This window comes from Lipotes vexillifer, unplaced genomic scaffold (genome assembly GCF_000442215.2).
Source record: "Lipotes vexillifer unplaced genomic scaffold, Lipotes_vexillifer_v1.1 scaffold2476, whole genome shotgun sequence".
Lineage (NCBI taxonomy): Eukaryota > Metazoa > Chordata > Mammalia > Artiodactyla > Lipotidae > Lipotes > Lipotes vexillifer.
Window position 1 is genome coordinate 45,244 of NW_006794618.1, and position 10,851 is coordinate 56,094.

Here is a 10,851-nt window from a genome sequence, read left to right on the forward strand (position 1 = left end):
CAGCAAGGCGGCGCGTGGGGAGCCCGGGCACACACCCGACACACGCCCTGCCTGTTGGGCCCGAATGCCCCGAAGCCAGCCGAACTCACGTCTTCCGGATCTGAACGTCTGTGAACATCAGACAAAGCCTCTAGCATTCTGAAGCCAGAGTGGGGTTACTAACTATAAAACCCTGTCTTTGAAATTACCCATTTTGGTGAATGAGGCACCAACTTCTATCCATTCCTACAACTCAACGTCTGAAATGGGGTATAAAAAAAATGAATTTATCTGCAAAGAACCAAATTACTTTTATTTTGGAAAAAAATATGTGAATTGTGGTAACAGGTACCTATTGTCACATTTAAGAAAACTGACTTTAGGGGCTTCCCTGGTGGCGCAGTGGTTGAGAGTCCACCTGCCGATGCAAGGGGACATGGGTTCGTGCCCCGGTCCAGGAGGATCCCACATGCCACGGAGCGGCTGGGCCCGTGAGCCATGGCCGCTGGGCCTGCGCGTCCGGAGCCTGTGCAGCCACAACAGTGAGAGGCCCGCGTACCGCAAAAGAACAAAAACAAAAACTGACTTTAATTAAAACCTAAATCGAAAATCATGCTTCATATTTCAGTCTTAAGCTTTGAACTTCTGACTTGGCCACGGGATAAGTCTTATTTTTGTAATTCCCTCCAACGAGGCAGGTAATGATTACCTGCATCAAGTCATTCAAATGTTATTACAGCTGTTTCAGAGGTCAATTAAACTTCTTAGCATGACTAGAAACGTAGCTTTCTTTAAAAATAAGTTAATACAATGAGATTTTCTAATTATAAACATATGCTTCCTATTTTAAAAAATTTGTCTCTATCTCAAACTCATCAGGTTTTCTGTAAAGTTTGCAAATGGAAAATCATTTTCTTCCTTCTTGAGCAAGTTACTGACCAGTCAAGATGGACGGCCTGAAGTTCCTGACCGAGGCCAGGAACAGCACGGCTGCCCTGCCTGCAAGGCTCAGCTGTCCCACAGGATGACACAAGGTCCCCGTCATCACCAGGGCAAGGCCAACCCCCCCAATCCTTTTGTGTTCCAAGGGCCATTTACATTATTTTAGCAAAAGTCTCCGCACATTTACCTCCTAGGCCTTCTTCAAATCGATCCTTGGACTCTACGAGGCAACAGGTGGTGAAAGAGGAAGGATGAACTGCCCTCCCCAGTGCTCAGGAGAGGGACAGACTTCAGCCAGAGCCCAGGGCCCCGGCCAGTCACCCATCATTTCCCATTACAGGTACAAAGGCAACCTAATTCCATATACCGTGATGGGGTGGCCGCGTGGAGGAGGCGAGCCTCAGGTCTAGGGAGTCACATAATCCCGGACGGAAATCTCAGCCCAAGCCTGCAGCTGAGCCTTTGTGCTAACAACTCACTCACCTCCCTAAGTTCCTCACCCAAATTCCCAACTCCTTTCATTGGTTTTATTTTTTCTTTCCACTTCTGGTTACAAAGCAAAATCAGAGTTTTTGGGGGTTTTTGTTTTGGTTTTTTTAGTCCCTTCCTAAAGGGACTAAAAGCTATTTCCCCAAGTGGATACCAATTCCCGAAAACCCCTTCCCTCGCAAGGAAGTTGCCTCCAGGTTCGACACACGAGCCTCGGGGAGCTGCCTGCTTCCTCAGTGAGCCCTCCCAGTTCCCATGGATCAGTCACTTTCTTGAAGGGCGACCTGGGGGTTAAAAGACGAAGTTGTAACGGCAGCCAGTACCAGCATCCCCAGCACCCTGCACGGTGACCTGCCGCTTCCCAGCCCCAGGCCCACCATGAGCCCCATGTCACAAGCGAACTCAAGCACAGGGAACCACGTAGGCGAGGAGCTGGCAGGGCTGGGCCGTGCAGAGGCCCCTGGCTCCCCAGCAGACAACAGTGCTTCCCAGCCCTTCTATCCACACGCACGCCCCTACTCCCCCAAACCAAACAAACTCGCTAAAACCCTCACACAGCCCCTGCCGCAAGTCTGCTCCCAACAAAGTTCAAATTTGCAACATCCAAATGACACCCTGTCACCTTCCCTGCCAACCGTCTCTCGGGTGCTGAGAACTATTTTGTCTCCAGGATTTGTGGATCCCAGAGAAGATGACAATTTTCACAGAACGTTATGACTAGGACAGGCTTGCTGGTTAGGAAATCTGATCGGGGATTACCTATAGAATGTGACATTCCACCAGGCACAAGAATCACCTGCCTTACTCCTACAATATACCCAGAAGAGTCAATGAGGAATGGCTATCAGTTTGCATGGAGGCAACTTGGCCTTCCCAACGTCTAGCTGGAAACACCTGCAAAACAGAAACCTGCGCCACTGTCACTCCAACATACCTAGAGCCAACAGACCCAAAAACTAACAGAATTCAAGAGGACAACCTCACGTTCAACACAGGGACAACTCCCCAAAAACTCTGAACACTCATCCCAACCCAAACCGTGATGCTCAAACAAGGATGATACCGTCAAAGTTTTTCATCATGCAAGAGTCACCTGAAGGAAGGGAAGGCTGTCCTAAAATACACGTAGCATCTTACATTATCAGAGCAACACCTTTGGCCAGAAGGATGGTTCCCAAATTGGAGGTCAGCGTGTTTGTTAAAAGTTATATATTTTGTTTATCTGAATGGGCAAGAGGGAAAAAGAAAAAAAACTAGTAAAGATACTGTTGTGATCGCAAAGACACTGTTGCCTGGGATAAGGTGAGGTTAAAATTTGACTTAGTAGAAAATATACCAGGGCAGGTAGCACTCGTGGAGAGAGCAGAAATCATGAAAGCGGCGTGCAGACGATTTAGGTTTAGGAGAAAAGCACACAAGGAAATTAGGGACCCCTCTGTGAGCCACACACATCCCTGAAGCCAATGGCTTAATAAAATTTCAGTCAAAATTCCATTTCCATCTGCATTTTAAAGGTTTGCTTATACAGTTATTTTCATTTTAAGTGGAAAAATGTAGTTCATAGACTAATGCCCAGAAGAGAAGCACCTGATTACACACAGTGGCAGGAATACCCACCATGATGGGTGTCCTCCTCCCGGCAGGAAGCAACGCCACGTCCACCTTTATGATCTCGTGCAGATGTCTCTGTAACACACACCAGGGCATCAGCTCCCTCCTCTCCACACAACCAAAAAGCAGAGAAATGGCCTGTCGCTCAAGAGACAGGAAGAGCCAGCGCCCTGGTGAAGGGCTAACCTGCATTTCCTCCTGTTTCTCTTACCTAAATTGCTGGCCTCTGTACCCCTTTCCTTACAACCACCAGACAGTTTTCAGATGGACAGGCTGGGAAAACTCAATGAGACTAACATGTGCCACGGGTACCAAAAAGGTCTAAGAACCATGACAGTGGATTCAACCGTCTGCTTAAGGCATGCACAGCACAGGCCTACTGGAGCAACTGTTTTTTCAGTACGTTGGATTCAGGATAAAAAATACTATTGAGGGCTTCCCTGGTGGCGCAGTGGTTGAGAGTCCGCCTGCCGATGCAGGGGATGCGGGTTTGTGCCCTGGTCCGGGAAGATCCCACAGGCCGTGGAGCGGCTGGGCCCGTGAGCCATGGCTGCTGAGCCTGCGCGTCCGGAGCCTGTGCTCCGCAACGGGAGAGGCCACGACAGTGAGAGGCCCACGTACCACAAAAAAATTTTTTTAAATAAAAATACTATTGAAATTTTCATGGAATTCTGGATTTCTCCACATACTTAAGGGCTAAATCAATACTTTCAATACAATGATTAAAATAAGTTGTGATGTGTAATGCACAACTCAACGAAAACATTCTGCTGCCAGGCTACCATCCTTGTACAAGTTACGAAAGAAGCCTTGCTGACACACCCGCTGAGAAGTCACCTTCCTCTCAAACATTTCTTGGTACTACGCTGCTGGGGCTTTCTGAGACGGGTCCTCAATCTGCAGACGCCTGACACTGCCACTGCGACTTCACCAGGCCCAGCTCAGTGATGCTGTCAGGACAAGGTCTGCAGCGGAATTTTCTGAGCTGTAAAGAGATCTTCGGCCAGTGAGGGGAGCCACTGGTTTGGTCTATGAGTGGCTCTAAATACTGCTGTGGTTCAGACTCTCACAGTTCTTCACTCTCTGAAGACTGTCTATTTCTTAACTGCTTCAAGATGCCCACATGTGATGAAAAAGAGATGAAAAGTGGGTTAATTACAGTAACTATATGTCTAACACCGCTGTAAAGACACACTTTTTTACACAATTATTTTTAACTGAACTTGAAGGTGTTTATTGCATTCTATTTTTGGTGGAAAAAACGTCACATACGTGTGTTTGGCCCAACCTTGTGAAATACACAAAGTGCAGCTGGGGACGAGCATTTTCTACAGCTAGTCCTCTCCTGAGGACTCAGTCGTGAACTGCTCCACTGGAGTGAAGTCTTTCTTGCAGCAGCTGGGCACCAAGTCTAACGTTTATTAATTTTCTCCTTTCAGTATAGGCAGCAACTCACCATTTTCTTTCAGTTCCTAAAAATAAAAAAGGAAACAATATCATGCATACGTATATATAAAAGATGAAAACATCTAAACAATGAAAGATCGCATCTATATCAGAGAACCCAAAGAAACACCTTATTGGATGAAAACTCTAGTCCACCAACACACTTGAACAAAGGATCATGCCATTAAAAACTGGGTACACTATCACAGTACAAAATTAAAGTTAAAAGGCATTCTAACGAACACCAACAGATGTTTTAGCATTAGTGAATACAGCAATGAGAGCAACATGATGAAGCTTCCTATTTAAACAACAGCAATAAACAGGGAAAATGAACTTTGCGTGACTGAAAAAAGAAACGCTGTGATATTAAGGTCCACTCAGATACAATGCACATGACGCCTGCGGCCCTACAGGTGGTAAACAGGCTTCACTATTTCAACCAAACTTGGAAAAGCCATGGTACTAGTATGTAAATGTAAAGGCCAGAAACCGTTAAAGAGATGAAGTAATTCAGAAAGTTTTTTGTGCCTATCTTTCAGATCTAAAATATGGAATACAGCCATCAAGTTTAAAACATGACCATGGAGGATAAATAAGATTTTCTAGTTTAAGGTAAACACTTAATTTGATAGAACATTTCAGGTTCTTCCTAAGCTGCATGAACATCAATGAATAAAACCACTAAAATCCACTCGCACTGCGCTCTGTATTGAACCCAAACAGGCGCGATCCTGTCACACAAAACTCTGATGGCGAGGCCTCGGGATCCTCTACCCATTTAACAAGCACACGTCCAGCTACACCAAAAGGCCAAGCAGGGCCTCTCAGAGCACACGGTGCAGAAGCAGCAGCAGGCCACGCGGCAAGGTGGGTGGGCCGGGCGGCCCTCAGGTGGAATCTGGCCACGGCTCCCTGGCTGCGACAGGGCAGACAGCTCCCCTAACTTCTGTCCATTTCCTCACCCACTGGAGGATGAGACGCGGTGGCCTACACGAAGAGCCAGAGGGGCCTGCCTGGCATGGCGCAGGCCCTTCGGACGCCGCTGTGACTGTGAGCCAGTGGGTTAAACAGCAACGGATCTAAATATTCTGCCTCTCAACTGTTTCTGCATCCAAACAGTCTGCAGTGATGAACCGTTCGCCCTTTGGAGGTAACAGTAACACACTGTGTGCGTGTTAACCAGCAGATGTTTTCCTCAGGACACTGGCCTGTGGAGTCACCGAGTCTCCGAGCCGTTCATTCGTTCAGTCGCCACTCAACCACCAAAACAGCGTTCACGGCTCCTGCTGAGCGCAGTCAGGATTAACCCGCTGGCAACACAGCTGAGGCTTGAAGCTGGGGGTCTCTAACCCCTGGGCCACACACCGGTACCGGTCCGAGGCCTGTTAGGAACCGGGCCGCACAGCAGGAGGCGAGCGGCAGACGAGCGAGTGAAGCCTCACCTGCCGCTCCCCGTCGCTCGCGTCACCACCTGAGCCACCCAGCCTGGCCCCCGGTCCGTGGAAAAACTGTCTTCCACGAAACCAGCCCCTGGTTGCCATAAAGGTTGGGGACCGCTGCTTTAAGTGACCTAAAGGTCAAGAACTGCCCTCTGCCAGAAACAGACCAAACTGGCAACCTAACAACTATTCCCAGTTATCTTCTCAAAGAAAAATGTTAACACTATCGCACATTTCCAAATGTGTAAGCTCTTAGCAGGTGAACAGAGAGAGTCATATAACGAACACCCTGTTATATACCTAAGAAGAAGTTGCCTGTGCAGCTCAGCCTTAGAATTAAATGAGATTTATTGATTGTATCTCCCCAAGAGCTACCAGTGGCTGAGGTACAGGCCATCAAACATTCAGACAAGAACAGGCTCAAGGGTATTCTGGTCGGAAGACAGTTTGTTTCTTACAAAAATTAAAAATACATATAAGATAATGAATGCAGATCTATTTTTGTTGCCTCAGGGCTATTCAAAAGCCACTGTGTTAAACCTTTTTTTTTCCCTCCAGGAATGAGACAGTTTATTGGGGAAATGCCTCACTGGCTTGCTCAAGAAGTGTGATGTCAAACCTGGAACTGGACAGGAGACAAAATCTGGGCAGATGAAACCATGGCCCTGTGTTCAGAAAACCTACCGGCACTCAGGGCTGGGCCAGAGGTCTTTCCCAGTATGAAAGCATGAGTTAAAAACTTTCATTTTATAACTAGAGACAGCAGTACTTACCACTTGCTTTCCACTTAAAATACCAGGGATCTGACCTCAGGGAAAATCCTCTAACCGGCGAGGCCGAGGAGGGCCTGAGCCCCGGCAGCTCCACCACCCACCTTTCGTGAAGGCTGGCGCTTCTGGAGCAGAGCCCTGCATTCCTGCCCAGGCCCTCCTGTGCCCACCCACTGCCACCCTCCTCCCACACCATGACGCCCAGGGTGGGCCTGGGTCGGGGGGTAGGGTTTGAGGACGTGAAAGCTGCAGCTGCCCTCTGGGGTCCTGGGCTAATCAGGAGAGCACCAGAGCACACAGGTGCTACCAGGTAGGGGTGCCCTAAGTTCTGGACTTGAAATTCTATGAGAAAAGTCATGTTCGTTTAAAATTCAGTTAGAATTTACTTAAAGCAAACCAAAGAAGGAAATTCATCATCAAAGACATTTAAGAAACAGCGTCCTCGAAACACGCTTACGATCTGACAGAGCTCTCCAGTGTTTTAGCATCTGAGAATCAGAGGGGGACTTGGAGATGACCTCAGGCCTCGGGGACACAGCCAGCAGGGCCAGGCCAACACTAGGTCTCAGGCCCTCGGGCCCTCAGCCCGGTGCTCTTCACTCCATCACCCAAGTGCATGTGAGTAAAGCAAAATAAAATGACACCAGAAAACAACATAATTACGATAATATAAACAGAAAAGGACAGGAGAACTTCAAGAGCAGGGGCAGAGCGAACACTTCTGGCCGGAAGGACTCTGTAAGTGACTCATAGAGAAAGGCCCTGAAGGGTACAGAAAGCACACTTCATATGAGACATGCAAGGAAATCCAGAGCAGAGACAGGGTGAAGGAAAGCTGAAAACATGGAAGAACTTAGTACAGTGTGAATAAATCAAGTTCTGAGCTCGGCCACACCCGGAGCCGCTCTGAATGCCCAGTCACACTTCAGACCCTGGTCAGCAGTCCCTCAAGAGCTGGAGGAGGTTGTGAAAGGACCCAGCGTGGCAGGAAAGGCCACACAGTAAGGGGGCTGATTTGCCCGGATCAGGTGAAAGCTGACAGAACGACAGATATTATGGTCGTAAAGATGGTAATGCTGGTCTAGAAGTGATTAGATATGAGGCCAGGAAAGAACATCAAGGACAACCCCAATGAAATAATTTTCAAACGCGCCCGGGTTTTCAGTTCTCTGGGCTCCCAGACGAACGAATCCCAACCTCACCTTAACGATGTCCAATCCTCCAACAAGCTCTCCTTTCACATACAGCTGAGGGTATGTTGGCCAATTGGAGTAAGTTTTTAATCCTTGCCGAACCTACAGAAACAACAGGGACCCTGAAACCTTCCTGTCAGATTAGGATTAAATGATAATCCTAATGATTAAAACTAAGATACAGGACAAAACATAAAACATAGAACTTACTTCTTCATCCTCCAAGATATCAAATGTCTCATATTCAACACTACAAAAAAGGAGAAAACATTTTAACAAGAAATACAGTTTTAGACAAAAGTTATAAGAACTATTTCTCATTATTAGTCAAGAACTGTTTCTATTATAAGTCAAGAAAAGTAAAACTATTTTGTTGCTAACAAAATTTACTGTGGAAAAATAGAAATGATTTTACTTCTTAATCTGTCAGGTACTACACAGAATAAGTCATCCCAAGACACGAATTTATCTGGAGTTTTCTCTACACAGTATCAGGTCAGACAGGGGTCGGCGACCTTTCTGTAAAGGGTGAGGCAGTAAACATCTCGGCCCTGCGAGCCATACAGCCTCTGCTCCAACCACTCACCTCTGCTGTGAAACACAGAAGCAGCCAGACAAGGCAGAGATGAAAGGACTGTGTTTCAATAAAACTTCATTTACGTAATTAGGCGGCCAGTTGCAGTTTGCCAAGTTCAGGCTAGACTCCGCGTTCATGCAGGCCTGTTGTTAACACCCTCGCTCCATTTCCAGCCCGCTCGGCACTGCTGCTTCCTAACCTACTGGCAGCTGCTTAGGGTGCAGGAGGGAGCAGCCCTGCTGGTGCCCACAGATGGACGCTGGGGGCTCACCAGCTGGGAAAAAACATTGCCAACCAACTCTACCCTCTGCAGACGTGCTTTCCACACAGCAATAAACTTATCACAGAACACACATGCTATACTTTCTTTTTCTTTTTAATTATTTATTTTTGGTTGCGTTGGGTCTTCGTTGCTGCGCGCAGGCTTTCTCTAGTTGCGGCAAGCAGGGGCTACTCTTAGTTGCGGTGCACAAGCTTCTCATCGCGGTGTCTTCTCTTGCCACGGAGCACAGGCTCTAGGTGCACAGGCTTCAGTAGTTGTGACTCATGGGCTCAGCAGTTGTAGCTCACGGGCTCTAGAGCACAGGCTCAGTAGTTGTGGCACACGGGCTTAGTTGCTCCGTGGCACGTGGGATCTTCCCGGACCAGGGATCAAACCCATGTCCCCTGCACTGGCAGGCGGATTCCTAACCACTGCGCCACCAGGGCAGTCCCACATGCTACTTTCAATATGCACAAAACCAGTGAAAGTGTTGTGGCTTTATGCCATGTAATGAACACTACTTGTATAAATTAATGAAAATTCAACCACATCTACTCGGGAAGGATTTCATTACAAGGTGGTCAAAGAATTAGTAAGAATGTACGATGAATTCCTGCAGGGAGACTGTGGGTACACGTGCGATTCCAAAAACTGGCCAAAGAAAATGCCACATATAAAGAAACAAATTTTGTCTTCCATAAAACCAAAACCATCTTCATAGAGAAATCTTGTTTACTGAGTAAACAAGTTCCAAAGAAGACTGTCCATGATGCAGGAAACAGTCAAAAACATAACCTGACAGGATAATCAGCAGCAAGTACCAAAAAAGGAATGTTTGAAAGAAGAGCAAAAAAGATTAAAAAAAAAAAAAAGAATCACCCAATGTAAGTCTCCCTTCAAGTTTAACTAAGGAGGGAGATCTCCTAATTGACACAGTATGATACAAATATGAGTTCTGGAACTATCTATAAAGGATCTAAGAAGTGCTGGGCCTAAATGTACATAGGTATACAGAGTCACAGCAGCCAATACATCTCCTAGAAGTTCACTGTAAAGGGTGCTTTTCACACCCAATACACACTACGTACTCAGCCCCTCAAGGCACGTGTATTTTGGCTAGGGAAGGAACAGACAAGTGCAAGAATGGAGGAAAGGGGCTTCCCTGGTGGCGCAGTGGTTGAGAGTCCGCCTGCCAATGCAGGGGACCATGGTTTGTGCCCCAGTCCGGGAAGATCCCACATGCCGTGGAGCAGCTGGGCCTGTGAGCCATGGCCGCTGAGCCTGTGCGTCCGGAGCCTGTGCTCCGCAATGGGAGAGGCCACAGCAGTGAGGCCCACGTACCGCAAAAAAAAAAAAAAAAAAGAATGGAGGAAAGGAATAAAGCGCCAGGAGCTTCCTCCACATTCTAATGGCTCTCAGCAAGACCGCGGTCCACTCAAGTTAACGGACCCTGGGAGGCGTTTAGCCAGTCTCGAGCCGGGAGGGCACTCTCTCCCAAAGAAGGCGCTCCACTGGGGGGTTAACTGGTGCTTCCAATCCAATCAGGATTAGACAGACATGGGACAGAAACTAAAGTTATGGAGACTTTCCACCAAATACTTGAGTGGTGATGGGCCTAGGGTTGTCCTACCCTGGCCTCAGGACCTGAGGGGACACACTGGCACTAGGGAGAGGTGGCCTGAGGGCGACTGACTGGGAGCTGTGGCAGAGGGAAGACAGAGAAAGGGGGCATAAAAAAACAACCAAAGCCAAGCCGGCCTCTCCTACATCCTGGGGCGGGGTGAAAATGAGGCAGCTGGAGGCCACAGGACAAAAGCGACTAGACTCTCCTCTGTGAAATGTCACATTCATTTGAAGAGAACAACTGTGTTTCTTCTTTGATCCCTAAAGTTGTATTTGAACCTGTGCTACTCCACCCTGCCCAAGAATGCCCAAATGCTTCAGAGATGACTTTCCGTGTCACTTCACAGGGTCGGCTAGTCTATTTAAAGCTACGGTTAGGGGCTTCCCTGGTGGTGCAGTGGTTGGGGGTCCGCCTGCTGATGCAGGGGACGCGGGTTCGTGCCCCGGTCTGGGAGGATCCCACGTGCCGCGGAGTGGCTGGGCCCGTGAGCCATGGCCGCTGAGCCTGCACGTTCGG

General features: G+C 48.0%; 1 protein-coding gene across 1 annotated transcript in view; it reads right to left on the reverse strand.

The window, feature by feature from the left end:
- Positions 1 to 4,236: 4,236 nt before the first annotated feature.
- The window catches only part of GLRX3 (glutaredoxin 3), a 31,823-nt gene continuing 25,208 nt past the window's right edge, over positions 4,237 to 10,851 (reverse strand). The window contains exons 9-11 of the mRNA XM_007467300.1: positions 8,083 to 8,122; positions 7,882 to 7,974; positions 4,237 to 4,493 (exon numbers count right to left, since the gene is read on the reverse strand). Coding sequence (XP_007467362.1) covers positions 4,443 to 4,493; positions 7,882 to 7,974; positions 8,083 to 8,122 — 184 coding nt within the window. The 3' untranslated portion in view covers positions 4,237 to 4,442. The remainder of the gene's footprint in view (positions 4,494 to 7,881; positions 7,975 to 8,082; positions 8,123 to 10,851) is intronic.